At 33.7% G+C, this 26,430-nt stretch overlaps 3 protein-coding genes across 3 annotated transcripts; all 3 read left to right on the top strand.

Moving 5' to 3' along the window:
- The first annotated feature begins 13,050 nt into the window (after nt 1-13,050).
- On the top strand, nt 13,051-16,097 carry LOC110705551 (ankyrin repeat-containing protein ITN1-like). Its single transcript, XM_021883441.1, has 2 exons — nt 13,051-13,795; nt 15,251-16,097. The coding sequence occupies exons 1-2, from the start codon at nt 13,148-13,150 to the stop codon at nt 16,019-16,021; spliced, it is 1,419 nt and encodes a 472-aa protein (XP_021739133.1). The 5' UTR covers nt 13,051-13,147; the 3' UTR covers nt 16,022-16,097.
- A 2,727-nt stretch (nt 16,098-18,824) lies between these two features.
- Nucleotides 18,825-21,134, top strand: LOC110705308 (ankyrin repeat-containing protein BDA1-like). The gene is made up of 2 exons (XM_021883144.1): nt 18,825-19,491; nt 20,070-21,134. The coding sequence occupies exons 1-2, from the start codon at nt 18,874-18,876 to the stop codon at nt 20,871-20,873; spliced, it is 1,422 nt and encodes a 473-aa protein (XP_021738836.1). The 5' UTR covers nt 18,825-18,873; the 3' UTR covers nt 20,874-21,134.
- A 2,044-nt stretch (nt 21,135-23,178) lies between these two features.
- LOC110705307 (ankyrin repeat-containing protein At5g02620-like) lies at nt 23,179-26,110 on the top strand. The gene is made up of 2 exons (XM_021883143.1): nt 23,179-24,009; nt 25,163-26,110. The coding sequence occupies exons 1-2, from the start codon at nt 23,392-23,394 to the stop codon at nt 25,298-25,300; spliced, it is 756 nt and encodes a 251-aa protein (XP_021738835.1). The 5' UTR covers nt 23,179-23,391; the 3' UTR covers nt 25,301-26,110.
- The last annotated feature ends 320 nt before the right edge of the window (nt 26,111-26,430 follow it).

Here is a 26,430-nt window from a genome sequence, read left to right as displayed (position 1 = left end):
CTTGGTGGCTTTGGGTGGTTTCGGTGGTGAAGGATGGTGGTTGTGCGGTGGTGAGTGTTTGGGCGATGTTTCCGGTGGCCAGGCGGTGATTCTGGTGGCGGTTGGGAGGTGGTGTTGATGTCTGGCCAATGTTTGTGGTGGCTGGGCGGTGGTGTGGGTGGTCAGTTGGTGTTTTCAATGGTGGTCAAGGTAGTTAGAAATTTAGTCAACGTAGTTGCTGAAGAAGAATTTGGGGGTTTGGGTGATTCCCTTGGGGGGGTGGGGAATGAAGATAGAGGAAAATAGGGTAATGGGAGGGGTAAAGGGAATGATTGATTTTGTCTATCAAACATCAACAAAGGGATTCATGGTAGTTGATTCCCATTCCCTTTGTTGAATACCCCCAACCAAATGGCCCCTTAAGTATTATGATCGAAAAGCCATTTATCTTATTTTCTCATAAGTTTTTCTTTTTTTAAAAAAAAAATAATCTATTCAGTCAATGTGATCACATTTTATCTAGAGTAGAAATACTTTGGTAAACATACATATATTGAAAATTAGTTGGTGAAATAAGTGGTTGGAAATTTAAAATTTTTATTTAAGGCAGACAACGCACCTAAAAACACTATATTTGGTGATGTTTTGGCTACACAAAGTTCAAGTGCTTAGTACACCTAAGCCATATTTTGAGGTGTTGTAGCCCACTTTGCTCATAAAATTTACATCGTGTAAATAACTGTGATTTTTTTTCACGTTAATTTATACTCCGTATTTCCCACCCATTAATTACCTGATGCACCCATTTCACCCTTTCAAATGATAAATGGATGGATATATGCGTATGATATGTGGTGACAAGTAGATACAGGTGAAGCAGATTGGATGGTGGATGCATGTAAAATTTCATCGATACGATTCGAATCCAATCCATTGTGGCATGTCATTTTGGGGACCCTACCCTAGCTTACTTTATTATCTCTTTCCACTATGATTAAAAAAAAAAAGAATTTAGGGAAATTATCAATGGTACACCCAAGGTTCGGGCTTTTAATAATGATACACCAACTTAGTTTTTGTTTATCAGCGGTACACCCAAGGTTTAATACTTTTATCAATAATACACTAACTTAGTTTTTGTTTATCATATAAATATTTTTGTGTAATAGAATATTTCGAAAAAATCCATAGTTTAATAATAATTAAGTAGCTTAAAAATACGGGGTATTACAGGAACGGGGAGGGGGGCCAATTTCGGTGGGGGAAAAGGGGAGAAGGGTCAATTTCGATGGCTCAAAGGTGGCTGGAGGGGTGGCTGAACGGTGGAGTCGACCCCACTAACGGAAATAGTTACAGAATAAGGCATGTGGTAGTGATTTCTTACAAACTCTGTTTTAGGTGGTAGTAAAGTAAAAAAAATATAAATAAATAAATAAATTAGCAGGTAGCAAATGTGAAACATGGTGTTTTTAGTGGTAGTAAATGTTAAAATTTCCTATATTTTAAGGTGAAGTGAATAGGATCAAAGTTCAAACTTTTTCGTGTGAATTAACTGGCATAATTTGACCAAATACACGCACATTCCAACTTTAAGTTTGACGATTAACAAATAAATACATAAAAAGTTGTTATTAAGAAAATATGTATTAATACTAATGTATCAACATTTTAATTACATATTAACATTTGAGTTTTCTATTTAGGATAAATTATGTACAATTTAAGTTGATAAATGAATGGTTTTATTAGATTTTAACACCTGCTAAAAACACGAAAATGGTTTTTAACACCTCCAAAAAAAAAATGAGTATTAACACCATACAAATTTTCAAAAAATCGGTATTACCACCACTTAACGGTTTCCGTTAAAAAATTCCATTAAATATGGTCCACAGTGACACGTGTCACTATTTTATTTGTTTAAAAAAAATTAAAAAAAATTTTAAAAAAAAATTAAAAACCTAAAACTATCCCAGGCCCACCCACTGCGCCACCATCGGCGTCCCCAAACCCACCCCCTTCCGGCGTCCCAGTGAACCGCCCGACGCCGGTGACCCCACCCCACCACCCTTTCCTCCACCTACGCACCCCACCCCTTCCCTTTCCCCATTTTCGGTGGCGCGGTGTGTGGGGCTGGGGTGGCTTGGGTAGTTTTAGGTTTTTATTATTTTTTTTTTATATTTTTTTTAAAAATTTTTATTTTTTATTTTTTGTTTTTAATTTTTTTATTATTTTTTTATTTTTTGGCCAATAACAAAGCGACACGTGTCTATATGGCCCTACTTAACGGATTTGTAAACGGAATCAGTTACGTGGTGGTAATACCCAATTTTATTGAAATTTGGGTGGTTTTAAAATCAATTTTTTTTTTGGAGGTGTTAAAAACCATTTTCGGGTTTTTAGCAGGTGTTAAAATCTAAAATAACCTAAATGAATACAGTAATGCAAAAAGCCAAACTATGTAAATTAATTAGGTAGGAGGAAGTATGATTTTTCAATCTTTGGTCAAGTCAAGTCAAGTCTGGTTTATAGATGATACTCCCTCCAAAATATTGCATTGGCACATAATTTTATCAAGTGAGTCGAATGCAGAAATTTATTATGTGAAGGAATGTGATAGAGTATATAATCAATTGTGGGCTTTAATCATTCGCTTAAATTTTTGGTTGAGTTAGTTCTTTAACACTTTGTACATATTCACTTGATTGACTTGCAGAAGGTCGAATTTTTAGCAACAAGGTGCCCAGGGCTAAACAAAAATGTTATAAACAAAAACAAAATGACTGCCGTTGATATTGTGACAGAGCAAAATCAAAAGAAATCAAAAAATTGGAATGTTAGGCAATATCTTAAGCGTGCCAAGGCAAGACCAGCAACGCAATAGGACTAATGTCATCACTAAGTGTGATTCTTCTCCTTATAAGCGGGTTTACATGTAAGCGACATTTCTTGTTTATTTTGAGGATAACGTTGTGGATTTCTGTGACGGCAACAACATTTACCTATTACTTTGCTGTGGATATTCTTACCTATGATGGAAACGAAGGAGTTTGGAATTCATTGGAGTTTTATATCCAAGCTTGGTTATGGTTGATAGGAATCATGCTCTTTGGACATGTTGTGCGATTCATACTTAACTTGATTGGTTGGGAAAGGAGGCAGTGTTGAGCCTTTTGGTTTTGATGGACAAATTGACAAACTCGACTAATGAATGTTTTGAGTCTTTGGTGAATAAAGGATTCAAGCAAAGTTCGTTCCGGAGTAGGAACTTGGATGCGGAGTAGCATTCTCTAAAAAGCCTCGTGCAAATCTCACGTTCTAGTTTTAATTGTGAGCACTCAATATTATAAAGTCGGAAAGGAACTCAATGACTTATGTTAAAAAGACTACTGGAATAAAAGTTAGTTTTAAAAGATAATTTCTTAAAGAAAAGATAATTTGTAAAAGTTTTAATAAAGATAATTATCGAAGATAATTATCTAGTTGTTTTAATAAATAATAAATTTATCTTTTCAAATAAAATCTTTTTAAACAAACTTTTGATAATCTTTTTAAACAAATATTTGATAAGGATAGCAAGCGGTTTTTCTGTGTGAAAATCTTTATACGGCTAATGATTATCAAGTTGTTTAAGATAGTGGACTAATTAGATAAGGCTAGGAAACCTCTTCATGATTACCATCTGTCAAGATAACTCCACAAGTTGTTAGTGGGTTGTTGGCATGTGGACGTGATTATAGTGGAGGTTAATGACTAAGCCTTCTCTATAAATACTCATGCAAACTATCTCAGAAAGATATAACTCTTAAGCATAAAAATTCCAGTAGCCATCTAATAACATAAAGAGAGTTATTATCCTTCTTATATTCTTGAGTGCAATAGGTATTTGTAATCACATATTGTATTCAAGTACTTAGGGGTTGGGATTGTGAGTTTGTAAAGTGAGGTCAAGGAAGCTTCGTTGCTGAAGGCTTCTGTGAGAGTTGGGAACAAGTTCCTAGTTTGTGGAACTTGTTAACGGGTTTGAATCTTCACTTGTAAAGAGTTTGATTACATAGTGGAAATTTAGAAAAGCCTATATCTTCTCTCGTCATTATTTCATTTAGTTAAATTCCGCAAAAGTTTTTAGATTTCACCTCAAATACAATTCACCCCCCCTCTTGTATTAGCCAGTTAGACTTTCAGTTGGTATCAGAGCGGGAACTCAGAGCACGCAGGCAACCCTGTTGAGTAAGTTCCTGGGAAAATGGCTTACACAGAGGAAAAGGAATTCGGGAGTACATCCATTCAAAGGCCTCCATACTTCAACGGCAAATATTATCCTTATTGGAAGGATAAGATGGAAATCTTCATCCAAGCAGAGAATTATCAGGTATGGCGGATTATACAAGTAGGAGATTACGAAATTACGAAAACGAATGCTAACAATGAGGTAATCCCTAAACCTATGGATGAATATGAAAAAACTGATTTCGAAAAATTAGAAATGAATGCTACTGCCAAAAAGTTTCTAATTTGGGGACTTGGACCCGATGAACATACTCGTGTCAAAGGGTGCAAATCCGCAAAGGAAATTTGGGATCTTCTGGAAGTTACACATGAAGGAACGTCAGATGTTAAACGTTCCAAAATAGATATTCTTTTATCTCAGTATGAGCGCTTTGAAATGGGAAACAAAGAATCCATTAAAGACATGTTTACTCGATTTAAAAGTATTACTAACGAACTAACGTGTCTTGGTAAGATAATTCCTATAGATGAGCAGGTCAGAAAAGTCTTAAGAAGTCTTCCAGACAATGACAGATGGAGAGCAAAGGTTGCAGCGGTGCAGGAATCAAAAGACTTCACCAAGTTCAATCTGGAACAGCTTGCGGGTTCCCTCATTACTCACGAGATCCAGTCGAACAATCGGACTCAGGAGACTGTCAAAAGTCAAGGGCTAGCATTAAGAGCTAATGAAGAATCCGAAGAGAAGTCTGACATCGATGAAGAAGAAGCTGCAATGTTGGTGAGAAGGCTGAAAAAATTCTACCGTAACAACAAGTTTTTAGACAAGAAGAAAGGATACAGTAAAAGAAATCAGGAACCCAAAGCCAAGTCTTCTTGTCACAAATGTGGAAGCACCAACCACTTCATCAAAGAGTGTCCATTATGGGAATCTGAGAAAGGCAAGGGAAAAGAAGCTGATCAAAGCAGAAATTCCAAGCCTAACTTTTCTAAAACAAATTTCAGGAAAGCAATGATTTCCACGTGGGGAGAATCAAGTTCCGAAGAAGAGGAACAGGAACACACAGACGATGAAGTAGCCAATCTCTGTCTAATGGCAAAGCATGATGATGAGGTAGTCATTCAACCTAGTTATTTGAAATCTCTCTCAAAGGATAAATTAATCTCTTTATTGTTAGAAACCTTAGATGAATATAAAGAATTATGTGCAAAACTAAGGCAAGCCGAAAAGGCAACTGGAATTTGTAGAGATCATGTTAAGTATCTGAATAGCTTAAGAAATGATGTTCAAGGCAGATTCTTTGAATTGTTAGATAAAAATATTATGCTAAAAGAATCCCTTGAAAGAGTCAAGAGTGAGAATATCATGCTGAATATTGAATTGACTCAATATAAAATGTTGTGTACTAACATTGATTCTTGCAGGTCTACTGAAGTTCCTTTAATCATGTTTAATAATGAACTAGAGCATGTTAAGAAAGAGATAAAGGAAACCAATGATAAAAATGAGAAACTAGAAAAGGACCTAGAAATTGCAAGAAAAAGTAAAAATACAGCAAGCACGGGTGTTCCCAAGTGGGTAAAGGAAGCTCAGACAAAAAGAACAGAAGGTCTAGGCTATGTTCATAAGAAGAAGTCCACTGGAAAGAAAAAGAAATATGTGAACTTACCTAGTGAGACCGTTTGTTCTTTTTGTGGTAAAAAGGAACATCGCAGTGAAGAATGTACTAAGAAAGCAAATCTGTACAATAAGAATGTGAACTATGTTTGGCAGAAGAAATCTGATTTAAATGTGTCAACACAGGAACCCATGAATGAAAGGGTTCCTGCTACTAACCCTTAATTTCTTTTGCAGGTCGCAGTGAGGGGGAACAACCAGTGGTACCTCGATAGCGGTTGTTCTAAGCACATGACAGGAGATGAATCCAGATTTCTCTCACTGACGGCCTATACAGGAGGAACAGTGACCTTTGGAGACAATAAGAAAGGCAACATTGTTGCTGTTGGCAAAGTAGGAAGGTCAAGTTCCCATGCAATTGACAATGTATTTTTAGTCAAGGGTTTGAAGCATAATCTACTCAGTATTTCTCAGTTTTGTGATAAAGGAAACTCTGTAAGCTTTTCTTCTGAAAAATGCAAAATCATCAACAATAACACTGGTAAAATCGTTTTGGAAGGAACTCGTAAAGGGAACACATATACCGTGGACCTTAACAAAGTTCCAAAATACAATCTATCTTGTTTAAGTGTTATTGAGGATGATCCACTTCTATGGCATAAACGTTTTGGACATGCTAGTCTTTCATTGCTTGACAAATTAAGGTCAAAGGACTTGGTAATCGGATTACCTTCTATCAAATTCCTAAATGACAAAATTTGTGAAGCCTGCATCAAAGGAAAGCATGTTCGATCATCATTTAAATCAAAGAAAATGGTAAGCACCACAAAACCATTGGAACTCATTCATATGGATTTGTGTGGCCCCGTTAGAATTCAAAGTAGAAGTGGAAAAAGATATGTCTTAGTTCTTGTGGATGATTATTCTAGATTTACATGGGTCATATTCTTACATAGTAAAGATGAAACTTTTGATATGTTTATGACTTTCTTGAAAAAGACACAAAAATCAATAGGTAATCAACTTATTCATATGAGAACTGACCATGGTACGGAATTCGAAAATTCCAAGTTTGATGAATTTTGCAGAGAACAGGGAATAAGTCACAATTTCTCAGCGCCAAGAACACCACAACAAAATGGTGTGGTTGAGAGGAAGAACCGAACATTGGAAGACATGGCAAGAACAATGCTAATAGCAAGTGGGCTTCCAAGGAATTTTTGGGCAGAAGCCGTCAACACAGCATGCTATATCGTCAACCGAGCCATGCTCAGACCAATGTTGGACAAGACACCTTATGAATTGTTAAAAGGGAGAAAACCTAATATTGCTCATTTAAGAGCTTTTGGATGCAAGTGTTTTGTTCACAATAATGATAAAAGAAATCTTGGAAAATTTGATGAAAGGAGTGATGAAGCAGTCTTTTTAGGATATGCATCTAATAGTAAAGCTTATAGAGTTTACAATAAGAGGACTATGTGTGTAGAAGAAAGTATACATGTGATTTTTGATGAAACTAATAATTATGAATGTGTACAGGAATATGAAGATGGAGATTTCGAAATTGGTCTCACTCGTTCAACAGACCAAGATGAAGAATTAACTCCCAAAAAGCAGCCTGTTCGAATTACTGAAAATGCTGATAAGGAACCTACTGAAGTTCCAAACAATACTGAAGCCTCTGATCAAAATACAGAAGAAACAGAAAATACAGAAGGCGAAGCAAATGCAGAAGCAGAACACCATGAAGAAATGGAAGAAAGAGCAACTCAAAATAACACTTTTATACCAGCTCAATCATTCCAACCAAAGCCATGGAAACATCAAAGGTCACACCCCCTGGATAAAATTATAAGTGACCTAAGCAAGGGAACTCAGACGAGATCCCAACTGAGAAACTTTTGTGCATTCAATGCCTTCCTATCAACACTGGAACCTCGAAATCACAAAGAAGCTTTGGAAGATGCTGATTGGATTGTTGCCATGCAAGAGGAATTAAATGAATTCGAAAGAAACAAAGTGTGGCATCTTGAACCTAAACCAACGAATCAAAAGGTTATTGGTCTCAAATGGGTATACAGGAATAAGCTAGATGAACATGGCACAATTGTAAGGAACAAGGCAAGATTGGTTGTTAAAGGCTACAATCAGCAGGAAGGTATCGATTTTGAGGAGACTTTTGCTCCTGTAGCTAGATTAGAAGCAATTCGTATTTTAATTGCATTTGCTGCATTTATGGGTTTTAAACTTTATCAAATGGACGTCAAATGTGCTTTTTTAAATGGTTTTTTTAAAGGAAGACGTCTATGTTGAACAACCACCTGGATTTGAGGATCCAAACTTTCCTAACCATGTTTTTAAGCTCGATAAAGCACTGTATGGATTAAAACAAGCTCCAAGAGCATGGTATGAAAGACTTTCAAAATTCCTTTTACAAAATGATTTTAAAAGAGGAAAAGTTGACAAAACTTTGTTCTTAAAATCAAAAGGAACTCATTTATTAATTGTACAAATTTATGTTGATGATATTATTTTTGGTGCAACTAATGAATCCTTGTGCAAGTACTTTGCTGATTTAATGAGCAGTGAGTTTGAGATGTGCAAGGAGAAAAACAGGAAGATTCTGAGGGGGAACATAAGGAAGTTTCTGAGGGGGAAGCTCGAAAATCTGACTCACATGAGGGGCAGGGAACTGATCAAAGTGAGGGGGAACATACCACAGACTCTGAGAGCACAGCTGGACCACCTGTCATTCCTGTGTTTACAGGGGGCCTTAGAAGAAGTAAGAGGAATGTGGTCAAGCCTGCCCTTTCTACTACACACCCTGTGACTGTAGAAACCATCAGCTCCTCAGACAAATCTGATCCCACCTTCAAACCTACCCAAGTCCCCTTTGCCATTGAACCCTCTTCTATTCCTGTCTCATCTACTAGGCAGCCTCCTCATTCACCTTCTCCTCCTCCATTTCAGCCTACTGGCTTTGCTGCTTTCTCTGGAACTCGTGTGTTTGTTTATGATTTTCAACAGGTTAAAGCAGATATGGAGAAGTTGACTACTCTGGTGAGCAAGAAACTGGAGGAAATGGCCTCGGAATTGCTTTCTCTTAAAGGCCAGGTGCAGGCTCTGGCAGAATCTCAAGCAACCGGATTTGCAGGCGTGGAGGCAAAGCTTGCACAGGCTGAAGGCAAGTTTAGTGAAGGCAACAAGGAGATCTTGGAAACTATCAACAAAGTAGCCTTTGAGGAAGTCGAGGAAGACTCTATTGATCCCACAAATCCAACCCTTGATCCTACCAATGCAGCCTCTTAAATCCTTGATTGCACTTATTCTAATTTCATATGTTGAACAATTTTATTTTGGTTTTGTTTAATCTCTCTGAACTTTGGTTTGTACGCCTTTATCCTTTGCTACATTCTCTATGTTCCTCTTCTATTTCCTAAATCGGAACTTGGCTCGTATTTTTCATATGATTGTGTGTGTTTGCTGATAATTTGGTACCTAACTTATTTTTGCCTTGCATTATTTGAGCTCACTATTCCCTACGTAGTCTAGTGGGAGTATAGCAAAATGTTTTTTTTCAATCTTTTGATAATGCCAAAAGGGGGAAAAGACAAACTTCATGGCGGCTAAAGTGTTTACCAAGGAACTCACACATCGAAGGTACAAACTTTTGCTAAGTTCAGTTTTTAAAGTCTTTGTTAATTTTTCTTTTGCTCAGTTTTTTTTTTTTTTAAAAAAAAAAAAAAAAAAAAAAAAAAAAAAAAAAAAAAACTTTTTAATATTTTTCTAAGTTCTTTAATTGTTTTTTTTTGTTTTCATGCCTTACTTTAAATTTTTGTTGCATGCCTGGATGATTTTATTTACCTAAGTTTGTCAATGTTTGTCATCATCAAAAAGGGGGAATTTGTTGAGCCTTTTGGTTTTGATGGACAAATTGACAAACTCGACTAATGAATGTTTTGAGTCTTTGGTGAATAAAGGATTCAAGCAAAGTTCGTTCCGGAGTAGGAACTTGGATGCGGAGTAGCATTCTCTAAAAAGCCTCGTGCAAATCTCACGTTCTAGTTTTAATTGTGAGCACTCAATATTATAAAGTCGGAAAGGAACTCAATGACTTATGTTAAAAAGACTACTGGAATAAAAGTTAGTTTTAAAAGATAATTTCTTAAAGAAAAGATAATTTGTAAAAGTTTTAATAAAGATAATTATCGAAGATAATTATCTAGTTGTTTTAATAAATAATAAATTTATCTTTTCAAATAAAATCTTTTTAAACAAACTTTTGATAATCTTTTTAAACAAATATTTGATAAGGATAGCAAGCGGTTTTTCTGTGTGAAAATCTTTATACGGCTAATGATTATCAAGTTGTTTAAGATAGTGGACTAATTAGATAAGGCTAGGAAACCTCTTCATGATTACCATCTGTCAAGATAACTCCACAAGTTGTTAGTGGGTTGTTGGCATGTGGACGTGATTATAGTGGAGGTTAATGACTAAGCCTTCTCTATAAATACTCATGCAAACTATCTCAGAAAGATATAACTCTTAAGCATAAAAATTCCAGTAGCCATCTAATAACATAAAGAGAGTTATTATCCTTCTTATATTCTTGAGTGCAATAGGTATTTGTAATCACATATTGTATTCAAGTACTTAGGGGTTGGGATTGTGAGTTTGTAAAGTGAGGTCAAGGAAGCTTCGTTGCTGAAGGCTTCTGTGAGAGTTGGGAACAAGTTCCTAGTTTGTGGAACTTGTTAACGGGTTTGAATCTTCACTTGTAAAGAGTTTGATTACATAGTGGAAATTTAGAAAAGCCTATATCTTCTCTCGTCATTATTTCATTTAGTTAAATTCCGCAAAAGTTTTTAGATTTCACCTCAAATACAATTCACCCCCCCTCTTGTATTAGCCAGTTAGACTTTCAGGCAGTCACTTAAAAAGTTTTGTAAGAGGTCTTTTCCAAGGTTATCAACCACTGCTGGTAACTCTAGTTCTAGCAACAATGTATAATAGTTGTCATTTATGAGTCACTTTCTTCTCAATTAGCTCTACTTTATGTATGCTTTATATGTATCATGTTTTACTTGCAATTCTTAATTAGTATCATGCTAAACTTTTACTCGTAATTTTTGTTTTTCTTACTTAGCCAAACTAAAATGCAAATGGGCTGTTCAATTGCTTTCTTAATGTTTCCTTCACCGGTGGATGTTATTCAAATATTGCAACAATTATCTTAAGGATATTAAAGGTATGTGCTCGTGCACTTGTAAATAGCTATGAACAAGTTTAATTTGGTTAAAGCTCATTTATTGGTAAACTAACAAGGCTAAACAAAATATGTAGCTCATTTTAAAAATAAAAAAAAATAAAAAAATAAAAAAAAAACTCATTTATTCAGACTAGAAAAACAACTTGTTATGTTTTCTAATAATATAATGGTAGGTAAAAAAAAAAATAATGGTTGAAAATGCGTCATTGAGGCTGATCCATCCATCATCAATTGAGCGTATCCTTTAGTTTGAGGGAGACAAATTCTTCTCAAAAGGACGAATCAACATTTTTACGTAATTTTTTGTTTAAGGAAACAAAGAATTAGGCTTTTTATAGATTTAAAATTCGATGGAATTCCCTTTAAAAAATTCATCGAGGGAAGTTATATTAGGGCTTAGGAAAGAGGAGATGGAAATGGAAAGAGGTTTATCTTTAATGTGTCTATTAATTTTAGTGTGTTTTAATTTGTTTATTAATTTTTAAAAAAAATGGAAATATGGGGATATTATAATGAAACAAAGCAAAAGAACTTTTGAAAGCCCATTTGGAAAGTGTAATGTATACGAGTGGTTTAATTCGAAAGTGCGTATAGGATGAATCCAATTCGTTGAGTGAGACTTGAGATTATATTCATTTGCCTACTTTCACTCACTTTGCTGATCGAATTTTCTTTAATTAATCTTAGCTTGTCATCGTTACATTATCCTTTTGTGAATCACGTACTGTTAGCGCCCTTCCACCTTTTTACTCACACTTCACATAAAAGAATAGGAGATGCTTGGCAAGTAGACCTTGTATTGGCCAGGTCTGCTGCGGATTGGGTTAAAGGGGAACATATTTTATATGGCCAATAGCGAGTTGATAATAGATGGGTCAATAAACTAATAATTAAAATGAATATAGAACAAGCACATAATTAAATATATATATGACGAATGTGATAATTTTATGTAATAATTTTATATCATCTTTTTTCTTAGTCTATTAAATTCGGCAAATATTTTGGTCTTATATTAACCCTACTCAATAAAGATCTTGTCTATTAAGGGCTCTTTAACCTTCACTCTGACTGTATTGTCATTAAGCTATGATATCCAATAATCAAGTCTATTTACAAAATTACAAGTAGTCAAGCAATCACTCATTCGCATCAATGCATCATTTAATAAGCCCTCACAACTGATTAATTAGTTGTCAAAACGATACTTCCTACATTATTATTATTATTTTTTTTGAATTAGTTGGCAAGTTTATTTTATCATGTTTGTCAATGCAAAGATTCAATAGAAATATCCTTGATTATACTATTACTATCTCCGTTTTTTATTGAATTATTCACAATAAAGGGGTAATATTAGTGAGACATAAAATATTCTTATGTTGCATATAATAAGAAATGGAGATAGTATGAATATCATTACAATAAGATGTTTCGGATATCCAATATTAATTAAAATGGTTTGTGATTATATTCTAAATTTCACTAATATAATGTTATCGTTTTTTTATTGTTAAGTTGTACAATATATTTTTGAAAAATAAAAGACAATATTTTAAGAATACTGTAATAAGTTTATAAAACATGACATTTTAAAATTTTATACTTCAAAACTTCATATAAATCACTATTTCAGCCTTTATATTTTAAATATGATTGTCTCAGATATCCGAAAGTTTGAAAATCACTATCCAAATGTGCATCCGATATCCATTTTTTCTTATCCAATTCGAAATGAAAACTCGGGTCAAATATCCTAAAATTTGGATCAGTTGATGCGATCGAATTCTTAAATTTTTAGATTCTCGAATAGTTTTGATTAGGTTGCAAGTCTAATAATATTCTTCTAGTGACAAAGTTTCTCATTCTTTTCTTAACTAGCTTAGCTTAATATATTGATTATTACCTTTATCCTTTTTGTATTGATATAATATATCATACTCTTTCCAAAAAACCAATTTCTAAAGTGCTATATTTATAAAGCCTACAAAATGTACAAGTATTCATTCTAAGCCAATTTGTTTCTAAATTCATAAACCACGCAATTCAAAATGGAAAAACAACATGATATAAGCCAATCTTATGCTACAACACTATATGAAGCCGCACTTAAGGGGGATAAAACTTCCTTAGGTGAGTTGCTAAAAAACGATGAATTTATTCTCGATCGATGCATCATTGAAAAATCATGTATCTTTATGCAATCTCCGTTACATGTAGCTGTTAAAAAGGGGCACTTAGATTTCGTTAAAGAAATTCTAAGGCTAAAGCCAGAACTGGCGGAGGTGGTTGATCAATTAAAAAGATCATCACCACTACACATTGCAGCTGCAAGGAAAGAGGGGGCGGGACTAGCGGAGCCAGCCGTGCACGATCATGATGAAAACATCATCGACATCTTGCTGAAAACGGCACCAAACATGTGTTTCGTGCACGATCAAGATGGAATGACGCCCCTTCATGTCGCGGCTGTAAATGGGAACACCGAAGTGCTTATAGAGTTTCTCGAGAAGAAGCGTCAGGCTGCTTTGGAACGAACTACGAGAGGTGAAACTATCTTACATTTGTGCGTTAAAAATTGTCAGGTAGAAACATTGAAAGCATTGGTCGAAATTACGTATGATCTTGAGTTACTTAACTCCCAAGATAGTGATGGCAATACTGTCTTGCACCTTGCTGTGGCTTACAAAGAGGTCAAGGTAACATTGAATCTAGCACTTCATTTCTCTTTAAGGCTTTCTTTTTTAATGTTACATTTTACATTGTGTCCAATAATACATGCCTTTTGATCATAAAACATCGATCTTTAACTCTATATCTGTAATAATTATAAAAAAAAAAAAAAAATACTACCTCCGTTAACAGTTATTTGCAACAAGGAGGGTAGCACGGACTCCTAGGCAAAACTTTTAAAGGATGATTATTAAAAACTAAGGGCACTTGGTAAAGTATTAATCCTACCTCTTAAAAAAAAAAAAAAAAAAAATCCATAACCACATAAACCCAAAACCAGAACAATCACCGACAACCACCAGACCACCATCGACAACCACCAGAACCGTCGACACTCAGAACCCAAACCGTCGGAACCCAACCACGAACCAGCCAGAAACACCAAAATCCAACCACGAACCCAGCAAACCACCACGAACACATAAAAACCCAGAAAACCTCCACGAACCCACCCATAACCACCACAAACCACACAAAACCACCACAACCCAAGAAACCACCTCAAAATGAGACTTGATCGAATCTAAAACCACCCCCACGAAACTCACGCCCCCCCTACAAACCAGATCTGAAACCCATCCCCAAGAAACTTACGCCACTCCCACGAACTAGAACTGAAACCCCTAAAAACCATCCCCACGAACTCGGACCCACGAACTAGACGAACGCAATTCCACAAATTTGAACCCACGACCACACGAACCCAAAGGATGAATGATTTTGATGAAATTAAAGGGTTGAGAGAGATGAATGATTTTAATGAAGATGAATTATTTTGATGAAATTGAAAAAGGGGGAGGGAGATGAATGGTTTTGATGGAAATGAATGGTGACTTGGTGAGGCAGATGAATAATTTGATTTTTTATTTTTTGACGGGAATAAATGATTTGATGAAGATGAATGATTTTAGGTGAAAATGATTTACAATAATCAGATTCATTAGGTAAAGAGTTAAATTAAGTTAGTGATTTAATTAGATGTCAAAGTTGTTTAAGTAAGGGTAATATGGTCATTTAATTGGCAAAAGGTTGCTATAAGTGGAAAGAAAAATAAATGTTGCACATAATAGGTAGCAACCAAAAATGGCAAATGTTGCAAATAACCGTTAACGAAGGTAGTACATTATTTTGAAATTATATACGTACACATTAGACAAGATCCTAAATGATGAAAATTTTATTAAATTGTCAACCAATAAAAATCGTACACACATGTATTATAACAAAAGGTAAAACTATGGACCTACTTTCTCCGTATCTAAATAATTGCATAATTTTGACTTTTGCATTATTTTTATACCAATTATTATTAAGTAAAACTCATACATGTAAATTTTGTTTTTTACGAGTTCTAGCATGCAATACATACATTATACATCTACGCATGCCTTTTCTCAATTTTGTATTTCGTGACGGTGCAGATGGTAGAATTTTTACTAGGGAAAGGTGACAAGATAGATAAAAATGCAATGAACAAAAAACACCAAACAATAATGGATATTTTCGAGCTTACTAAATGTAGGGAGGTATCTAAGGATATTAAAACCGATGAGGTTAGCGATGCTGATACAAAGATCGAGAAATTACTTAAAGCTAAACATGCATCACGGGCTAAAAAGGTGCTGAAACGCAGCGAGGACGAAAAATGGTTGGAGCAACAGAACACAGCCCTAATGGTTGTAGCATCTTGTATTGCAACCCTGTCTTTCCAAGTCGGAATTAATCCACCCGGAGGCGTTTGGCAAGATGATAATAAGGGTCACGAGGCAGGCACATCAATAATGTCTTACGATAAAGATAAAGATTCATACAATATTGTACAAGTTAGCAACACAATTGGACTTATGTCATCGCTAAGTGTCATCCTTCTCCTTATTAGCGGCCTTCCTTGCAAGCGATTCTTTGTGTTCATCTTGAGGGTTACATTGTGGATTGCTGTAACCGCGAGTGCAACAACTTACTTGTACACGATAGGGTTTCTCACAAATGATATTTTCGACAAAACAGGCTTACTCGAAGATGCTTTAGACTATTCTGTTGAAATTTGGCTATGGTTAATGCTAGTTATACTATTTGGACATGGGTTGCGCTTAATTTGGAAGGCAATTGGTCATAAAAAGAGGAGGAAGATTAGAGGAGTTCTCGAAAGAGCGCAAAGGTCGCGGTACTGTCCAAATATTAATAATGCGTAGATTGTCGATCAATTAATTACTACAATACCTAGCTTATGTACTTCCCATTGACAATAAAATGTACTTTTTCATGTTATCACCTTGTTATTTACGAGTATTATGTAAGTACCATCCTGTTTTTTATAAAAAATTTTGGGGTTTAGTATCGTATGAATTGTATATAACATTGTATACAATCACAAGAACTTTAGTATTGTGATTGTAATTTAGTCTTGTACTCCCTCTTTTTTTAAATACTTGCTCAATTTCTCCATGCGCGGAGTTTTAGGATAAATTGGAGAAAGTAATAAAATATGGAGGTAGTGGGGTAGTTGAGAAAATAAAAAATTGTAAAAAACAAAAGTAGTGGAAGAATAGGAGGAGAGAGAGTATTATGTTGGGTCCACTAAGTATGAGAAATGAATTAAATATTGTAAAGGCTTTCCAAAAAAGGAAATGGAGCAAGTATTTAAAAACAGTCGGAAAAGGAAAGTGAAGCAAGTATTTAAAAACGGAGGGAGTATATTGGTAGCCACACGATGTGGCCATATTAGTTTATAAGAGTAATTTTCATTTATATGTATGAATAACTTCATTTTTTTCATAAGAGTAACTCAATGTTGTATATAAAAATAACACAAATTCATTATAAAAGTAAATTCAAGTAATTTAGAAATAAGTAACCTCATTTGTTCATTCGAGTAACCCCTATTATTTTGTTTTTTTTTTTTTTATAAATGAAAGATTAATTCCACTTATTTAAGAGAGTAACTCTTTTTTCTCATTTAAGTAACCTACATATGTTAAGGTATCCCCATTTTCTCATCTCCGTGACCCCCTATTACTTAATTAATTTCTTTATATGTGGTTACGTGAAATGGCAACACCATGTGGCTAACCACGTATAAGAATTTGTGTATAAAAGATAACTAATCAACATGTATTTTCCAACATTGATTTATTTTTTAAATTATCATGCCTTTTTATTTATTTTATTTGTTTAAATTCTTTTAACCTTCGGTTTCAAAAAACTCAAACACATCATCAATCTTCCATTTTCTTACACTAACTCCTTACATTACTATTTTTCTGTTGGATTTGCTTCATATACATTTTAATAATTTTATTCACAAATTTTAAGAAAAAATGTCTTAGCTTAAAACATACTTCGTAGTAATCATTATAGAAATGCAAAAAAATAATAAAAATAAATAAAAATTCCACAAATATAGAAATGGAAATTTAAAGAAAATTTAAGTGCATACTTTTTTTTTTTTTTTAATGAACGTAAAGTGTATTCTTATATGATTAAATTTGTGCATCATATGAGATTACTTATATCAGTGTATTAATAATGCAATAGTTAATGGTCTGAATAGTGCAATAATTAAAATTTTGTTATTTAATTTGTAATTTTTCCAATTTTCTAAGGGTTACTATTTTTAATCTCACAAACATGAAACCCGTGAGGTTTGGGCTTTTGGTCTTTGGGCCATGGGCTGCCGTTGTAGTTGTCTTGCCCCAAATCGAGTATACGACACTGAGAGTATCAATTAAGATTTTAGATAGTAGTGTAATTTATACAAAGTATTTCAAAAGGCGACGAAGTAATGCTTACATCATATGCATGACAAGTTACGAATCCAATCCATTGAGTGAGATTTTGCCTGCTTTCACTCACTTTAGTAATCCGAATTTTCTTTAATCACTCTTAGCTTGGCTCTTTTCGTCGCGTATCACATGGTCGGTATCATACAAATTTACTCAATTCACGTGCAAGCATAGGAGATGCTTGTCAAAATGGCAAGCAATCATCATTCAATGGGCCCTATACATAAGTTGTCAAAATGATATGCCCGAATTGTATTATCACAAATTTTTCATTAAGACGGAATTCAATAAGTTATTGTAAATTTGAAGACGGGTTAAAGTTTCTATAAAATTGTTTAAAGTTATTATTGCCCTTATATAATACAAAAGTAACTATTTCTAATATAAATTTTACACACAAAAATCAGTTATAATGAGTTAGATAAATCATAATAACCTTTATATCATAAATCCATTTAAAATTACACATTTAAATATAATTAAACTTATTACAAATTAGACCATCTTACAATAAAATTAAAGTAAAATCGACTTATACAAGACTCATTGTTATATTATGTAAAATACCAATTTGTTGGTGAAAATGGTCTAATGCATATTTTAAAACGCCTATTTGGCTAATATATAGGCTCTTTCATAATAACTATTTTTTAATAAAAACTAAATATATTTTGGTAAATTTATTTGTATGCAGTATTAATATTTTATACAAATAATTTTTATTTTCATAATTAAATGTAGTGAAAATTTTAGAATAATTATTGAAAACTACATTGCGTGGTTTTAACCTAGTTAACTCATATTGTTAGTCGTAGAACTACATTTATTATACTACCGTGATTTTAATTAGGACAATTTGTTAGAAAATTTCCTATTAAATGGTCCACATTGTGACAAAGGTCCGTTTATAAAAACGTGGCAATAAAGGTCGTTTTATCCCACTTAGTTTGTGAAGAAGGGTCTTTAACCTTATTCTGGCCACCGGCTTTGTTTTACGGCAAATAATCCGTACGCAGTCTTACAAAGTTAGGTTTAATAGTGGCAGCATAATATAATCCTTACGCTGTCTTACAAAGTTTCTCATTCTTTCCTTCACTAGCTTAGTAAATTCGCTGTTACCTTTATCCATTTTGTACATCTCATACTCTTTCCCAATAACCAACTTTTCATATACTATATATAGAAAGCGTTCAATTACATTTTCAATAAGCCCTTTGAAACAATTTGTTTCAACTTTCTAAATTCATAAACCAAAATTCAAAATGGAAAAACAAAGTGATGAAATCAGCCAATCTTTTCCTACAACACTATATGAAGCCGCACTTAAGGGAGATAAAACTTCCTTGGGTGAATTACTAAAAACCGATGAATTTATTCTAGATCGTTGCATTATCGAAAAATCGTGTGTCGTTATGCAATCTCCGTTACATGTAGCTATTAAAAAGGGGCACTTAGATTTCGTTAAAGAAATTCTAAGCCTAAGTCCGGAACTAGCCGAGGTTGTTGATCAATTAAAAAGATCAACACCACTACACATTGCGGCCGCTCAAACGAAACAGCCGTTAGGAATTGTCCGCTGCTTGCTCAGCGCGGCACCAAATATGTGTTTCGTGCATGATCAAGATGGAATGACGCCCCTTCATGTCGCGGCTGTAAATGGTAACATCAACGTGCTTAAGGTGTTTCTCCGGAAGAAGCGGCAGGCTGCTTTGGAACGAACAACGAGAGGTGAAACTATTTTACATTTGTGTGTGAAAAATTGTCAATTAGAGACTCTAAAAGAATTGGTTAAAATTACGTATGATCTTGAGTTACTTAACTCCGAGGATAGTGATGGTAATACTGTCTTGCACCTTGCCGTGGCTTACAAAGAAGTCGAGGTAACATCAAATCTAACACTTCAATAATTCTCTTCAAGTATCTACATATTTTGGTTTAATTTGTTAAGTTATACTACCATGAATTTACTTTGCTAAGTTATACTAACAACAATTTACTTCGCTAAGTTATACAAGCATAATTTTTTTTTGTTAAGTTATATTGTCATGAATATCATCGGGTTACTTAATTCTTCTGATAATTTTATGGCAGTTATCCTTAAAATGACTACTATTATAATAATTTTTATTGGTTGATTATTTATTTATTTATTATGTACAAAATTTATAAATATTTATTCTTATTTTTAAAATGTTTTTTTCTTTTTTATAATTAATTTTTGAATTACTTTTTTAATTTTAGTAATAATAAAAACTGAATTTTGTAAATTAATTAGAAAAATTAATAAAAAAAAATTTATAAATATTTCAAAATTAATATATTAATACGTGTGTTTTTATTAAGTCCTCCAATCATCAACATCCTTATTTAGTTTTATATTATACTATCTAAAAATTAAGCTAACCCTTGCACATTTGCATGCCTTCTCTTAAATAATTCGTATTTGGTGGCAATGCAGATGGTAAAATTTCTACTAGGAAAAGGTGACAAGATACATAAAAATGCTATAAACAAAAAAGGGCAAACAATTAAGGATATTTTAGAGAAAACTAAAATTTGTAGCAAGGAATCTATGGTTGAAAACGTTAACATGGATAATAAAAAAGAAGTTGATGAGGATGATTTAAAAGATGAAGAGGAAAAATTAAGAGAAGCTGATCAAATGCTCGAGATTTTATTTAAAGAAAAACATGTATCACGAGCTAAAAAAGTGTTGAAACGTAGCAAAGACGAAAAATGGTTGGAGGAGCAAAACACAGCGCTAATGGTGGTTGCATCTTGTATTGCAACCTTATCGTTTCAAGTTGGAATGAATCCTCCTGGAGGCGTATGGCAAGATAATGATGGTCACGAGGCAGGAACTTCCATAATGGCGTATGATAAACATGGAGATTTCTATAGCATTATACAAGTTAGTAACACGATTGGACTCATGTCTTCTCTAAGTGTCATTCTTCTCCTTATTAGCGGCCTTCCTTGCAAGAAATATTTCGTGTTTGTTTTAAGGGTTACATTGTGGATTGCTGTAACCGCGAGTGCAACAACTTACTTCTACACCATAGGGTATCTAACAAATGAGATTCTTGAAAAGGCGGTGTTAGTAGAAGATGCTTTGGAGTATTCTGTTGAGATTTGGCTATGGTTGATGTTGATTATACTCGTGGGACATGGTTTGCGCTTCATATGGAAGCTATTAGGTCATAACAGGAGGTCGCATATTAAACTTGTTTTGGGAAAAGATACATATTTTCCTAATGTTTAGATTATTGGGAAAAGATACAATAATGTGTTTAAAGGATATGTTTTTTTTATTTTATTTTTTTTAGTTTTTATTTATTTATTTTTCGAATACCCAAAGTGAGGGCATAGTTTTTTTCTATGCTCTTACACGGCAAAAGTTTGTCAAATTCAGTTTCTTATGATTATATTTTCTTCATCTAATCATCTAGTCATGTTTATGTTTTTTCCATGGGAAATAAAATGTTGTTCAAAATTCTATCACTCTTGCTAATCTATCTACTAATGTTGGCCTTTCCTATGCCCTATGCATGGGTGCTTCCTTGACAAGCTACCTTTTCACCACCGGGATCTAATTAAGTTAGAATAAGACAGTAGAAGGACTCCTAAGAATAACTCATGTTGACCTGAAACGTATAATATAAATAGTCTAATTTGTAGAACAACAAAATATTAAGGGGTTAGATAATTTGTACTTTCTCTCACTAAAGTACGTACGTAGTACACTCTCTCAATAAATTTTAACCACTTACTTGATTATCAGATCGGAGTGAGTTCCTCGAACAATATCCCAAGGCAGTTATGTTTGTTTCCTAACACACCCGAGCGGCCGAGCGCAATTCGGCCATGCATGTGATCAGTAGTCCCTCACTGAAGAGTTCACCGGAAACAATATATCTAATTACAATAATTACATTTTCGAAAACAAAGAACATACATGTGAAAAATAGAAATGGGTAGGGTCAGGGACGGAGCTACATTGGTGCACACTGATGCACATGCATCAGTAGGCCAAAAAAAAAATCTATCAAAGCTATCTGTTATTATAAATAAAAGGTCTCTTAAATGGTAGCAGTAATAATGCAGTATTCACTCAATCACTCCCGCTTTATGCTCGATGCTTTATTTTAGAAATTAAAAGAGACCCCTTGTTTAAACAACCAGTCTCTAAGGTCATTTTTTTTCTATTTTTTTTAATTAATAATGGGTCAAAGAGGCCGGTTATATTAAACAAATAGTCTCTAAGGTCTTTGTCCCTTTTTTTTTTTTTTTTTTTTTTTTGCTACTATTCAAAGTAATTCAAAGAAACAATTTTATTTTATTTTTTTTTGAAAAAAAAAGCCAACATGAGTGAAGTAGGGTTCAAAGTCAAACCCTATACTAGCTACGGACGTACATCATGTAACATACGGAGTAGTTACTCTGTTTTCTTATAATATTATGTAGGGCAAGGTTATGAATCCAATTCATTGAGTGAGATTAAATTTTACAAGTTTACTTTTGCTCACTTTACTAATCGAATTTTCTGTACTTAATCTTAGCTTGTCTTCATTACATTTTCTTTTTGTGTATTCTCATGTTGTCGTCCTTCAATTCCAGCCTTTTACTCATACATCACATGAGATGCTTGGCAAGTGATCAAGCAAGCATACATCAGCATTCAATGGGCTCTACTTCAAAAATAAAATAAAAAAATAAAAATAAATAAAAATAAAAATTATGATTGATTATAAGAGGTAATTTAATTTGTCCATTTTATTCTAAGTGTGTCAGTTTGATGATTGGCATTAAGTTTTAGGAAGTTGAATTGAAAAGAGTAAAACATGGTGTAGATGGAATTTGTTAGTAATTTAAATATTATTAAAAATAAGATCATGGAATGAATTATAATTTATCAGCATGCCCAGTTTTAATTTATTTATTTACTTATTTTTACGCATCACTTTCATTTAGACGGAATTTTAAGAGACTTCACTTGTTCTAAAATTATATATATTGTATATATAAAATATATATATATAAAAAAAAAGAATCTAGGACTTGGTGAGTTTGCATATGATTGCCTAAAGTGCAACATATATATTGTATTGAATACTTTTATAAAAATATATATATATAAAAAAAAAGAATCTATGGCTTTGTGAGTTTGCATATGATTGCCTAAAGCTGCAACATATATACTGTATTGAATAATTAACTTCAACTCTTCACTAAAGCTGCAACATATATATTGTATTGTATTGAATAATTAACTTCAACAATTCAAGGTAAATATGACATGAGATGATAATAAATCTACAATTGTTAAGGACTGATAAGTGTGGTAGGGTACAATTGGAATTACTTACAAGTATTATATTCCTTAAGTGTAGTGTTTCAAAGTTTCTCATTCTTTCCTTAGCTAGCTTATTATATTGGTTGTTACCTTTAACCTTTTTGAACTGATATATTATACCATACTCTTCCGCAATAACCAACTTTTGAGATACTATATATAGAATGCGCCTACAAGTATGTATGTATTCATTAAACCCATTGAAATAATTTGTTTTACTATCAGCTTTTTAATTATTATTATTTTTTTGTTTAAAAAAAAAACACACATATTTTGAAATGAAAACAATATTGAAATAACCCATCAAACACATGCTACAACCCTATATGAAGCCGCACTTGAGAATAGCATCCCTGCCTTGAATGAGTTGCTAAGAAAAGATCGATTTATTCTCGATCGATGCATAATTGAAAAATCATGTATCGCCATGCAGTCTCCATTACATGTTGCTGTAAAAATGGGGCACTTAAAATTCGTAGAAAAAATTCTAAGTGTAAAGCCGGAAATGGCTGAGGTGGTTGATCAAATAAAAAGATCAACACCGCTACATATTGCTGCTGCAAGAAAGGAAAGGGCAGGACTAGCAGAGGCAGCCGGGCAAGATCATATTGCTGCTGCAGGGAAGGAAAGGGAGGGACTAGCAAAGGCAGCCGCGCAAGATCATATTGCTGCTGCAGCCGCAGGGAAGGAAAGGGCGGGACTAGCAAAGGCAGCCGTGCAAGATAATGAAAAGATCATCGAAATCTTGCTCGAAGTGGCACCAAACATGTGTTTCGTGCACGATCAAGATGGAATGACGCCCCTTCATGTCGCGGCTGTAAATGGTAATACCGAAGTGCTTAAACAGCTTCTCAAAAAGAAGCGTCAGGCTGCTTTGGAACGGACTACGAAAGGTGAGACTATTTTACATTTGTGCGTGAAAAATTGTCAGGTAGACACCTTGGAAGCATTGGTTAAGGATACATATGATCTTGAGTTACTTAACTCCGGAGATAATGATGGCAACACAGTCTTGCACCTTGCTGTGGCTTACAAAGAATTTAAGGTACCATAAGATTTTTAACCATTCAATTCTCTTTGGACTTTTACGTATTATTGTTTATTTTATTAAGTTAATAATACTATCATGAATATAATCAGTTCACAAGTGAAAATTTTAAGGTACAGGCGACTGTACCATGCTTGGTACAGACAAAAACGTGGAATGAACATGTATATGTTTTGTAAAGAACATACAACTGTTTTATAAAGAACATATAGCTGTTTTGTAAAGAACATCCAGTTTTATGTTTTTTTTTTAAATTTAAAGAACATTTGTAATATTAATAAAGAACATGATAATATTATGTAATGAAAATTATTTATATATATCCACTATAATTTGGAGACAAAATTTAAATAACATTTAACAATAAGCAATGAGCATTATGTCACAAATAAAAGCACATTATACAGATATTCAAAGAACATGAACATATGTTCTTTTCACTTTTTTTTGGTGTAAATATGTTCATTTCACTAAAGGGTATATGTTCATTACATTTTAATAGTATGTTCTTTTCATTATAGTTATATGTTCTTCACTTTTCTATATTATGTTCTTTCATGCAAAATGGATGTACAATGCAGCGTATCGGCGACTGCAAGAACTATTGATTGGTTCACAAGTCCATCCGTGATCTGTCCATCCTTGACCTTTATTATCAAACTGGTTTTACTATTTCGTTTTATTTAACAGGCAAATAAAATTGGTCTCAATAGTACACTGAACTATATCTTGAGTTCCTTGACCCTTGAACTTTCACGACTAGTAGCTTGCACACCCTATCTATAGATTCAAAGATTGAGGTGCAACACGTGCCAATAATGGTTTTAATTACTACCTCCGGTTCAAGTATATGCAACTTTGGTGTATTATTTGTGAGATATAAAATAATCCAAAATTGCATATAATACGAACCGGAATTAGTACAAAAAAAACGCATGTCTCAATTATTAGAGTGTCTAAAAGTACCCATAAGCATGCTACAAAAAGTGGGACTCAGGATTTGGGTCATCTTCTATAAATCTATAACTTATTAGCAGATATTGTTAGACATTGTTAATATAAATTTTCAAATATTGATATAACATTGAGTTAACCCTTGCATATTTGCCTTCCTTGGCTTCTCTTAAATTTGTATTTGGTGACGATGCAGATGTTAAAGTTTTTACTAGATCAAGGTGATGACAAGATAGATAAAAATGCTTTGAACAAGAAAAACAGGACGATGAAGGATATTTTTCATCTTACAGAAAGTGCGAAGGATTCTAGAGATAAGAAAACATTAACATAATCTTTGTGTACAATATTCGGAAGGAAGAGGGAGGAAGTTGAAGCAGATAAATCGAAAGATGAATCTAAAGAAGAAGATAAAAAACTAAGAGAAGCTGATGAAAACATTCACAACTTACTTAGAGAGAAGCATGCATTACGTTCTAAAAAGGTGTTGAAGCGCACCGAAGACGAAAAATGGTTGGAGGAGCAGAACACAGCTCTAATGGTTGTTGCATCTTGTATCGCGACCTTGTCGTTCCAAGACGGAATTAATCCACCCGGAAGCGTTTGGACGGATAATGAAAAAGGTCATGTGGCAGGTACGTCCATAATGTCATATGATACCGATAAAGATTCATACAATCTAGTACAAGTTAGCAACACAATGTGTTCATTTTGAGGGTTACTTTGTGGATTGCTGTGACTGCGAGTGCAGTTACTTACTTTTACACGATAGGGTACATTACTAATGAGCTTGGGGACAAAGCGGCCTTAGTCGATGCTATGGAATATTCCGTCGAGGTCTGGCTATGGCTCATGATGGTCATACTCTTTGGACATGGTTTGCGCTTCATATGGAATATTATGGGTCATAAAAAGAGGAAAAATATTAAACAAACTTTGAAAACTGATCAGTGGAGTCGGTATTGTTGATCATCACTTATGATATTAAATACTCTGCTTAATTATTAATCATCGCATTAACAATAAAATGTACCATCCTGTGTGTTTTAATTAACAATAAAATATTAAAGAAACTTTGAAAACTGATCAGTGGAGTACGGATCAGCGTATGTACGAATCGGTGTGTCTGTCTGCGTAATAGATCTTGTACAAATGATATTGTTGTGCGACAGCGGAAGCAAAGGTCGAAAACAAACAAGAAAACAATAAAGAAATTCAATGCAAACAATAAGAACAACACCAAGAATTTACGTGGTTCACTATCGATGTGATAGCTACGTCCACGGGCACCGAGATCGAATGATTTCACTATAAACTGCAAAGATTACAAAGATGATTCTTGTATTTCTCAAGAACGGCTCTCACTCTGTCTCTCTTGACCCTAATACTGATATTAGGGAGGTTTTATATTAATCCCTAATTAAAAGATACTTGGGCAAAAAGATAATAAAATAAGATAACCTA

This window comes from Chenopodium quinoa, unplaced genomic scaffold (genome assembly GCF_001683475.1).
Source record: "Chenopodium quinoa cultivar QQ74 unplaced genomic scaffold, ASM168347v1, whole genome shotgun sequence".
Taxonomy (NCBI): Eukaryota; Viridiplantae; Streptophyta; class Magnoliopsida; order Caryophyllales; family Amaranthaceae; genus Chenopodium; species Chenopodium quinoa.
This window is presented reverse-complemented; position numbering and strand designations above follow the sequence as displayed.

Excerpts from the sequence above, each read along its gene's own strand:
- LOC110705551 (XM_021883441.1), top strand. The coding sequence starts at position 13,148 with ATGGAAAAACAACATGATATAAGCCAATCTTATGCTACAACACTATAT. Across the intron at positions 13,796-15,250 it reads TGGCTTACAAAGAGGTCAAG|ATGGTAGAATTTTTACTAGG; the intron begins GTAACATTGAAT and ends GTGACGGTGCAG.
- LOC110705308 (XM_021883144.1), top strand. The coding sequence starts at position 18,874 with ATGGAAAAACAAAGTGATGAAATCAGCCAATCTTTTCCTACAACACTA. Across the intron at positions 19,492-20,069 it reads TGGCTTACAAAGAAGTCGAG|ATGGTAAAATTTCTACTAGG; the intron begins GTAACATCAAAT and ends GTGGCAATGCAG.
- LOC110705307 (XM_021883143.1), top strand. The coding sequence starts at position 23,392 with ATGCAGTCTCCATTACATGTTGCTGTAAAAATGGGGCACTTAAAATTC. Across the intron at positions 24,010-25,162 it reads TGGCTTACAAAGAATTTAAG|ATGTTAAAGTTTTTACTAGA; the intron begins GTACCATAAGAT and ends GTGACGATGCAG.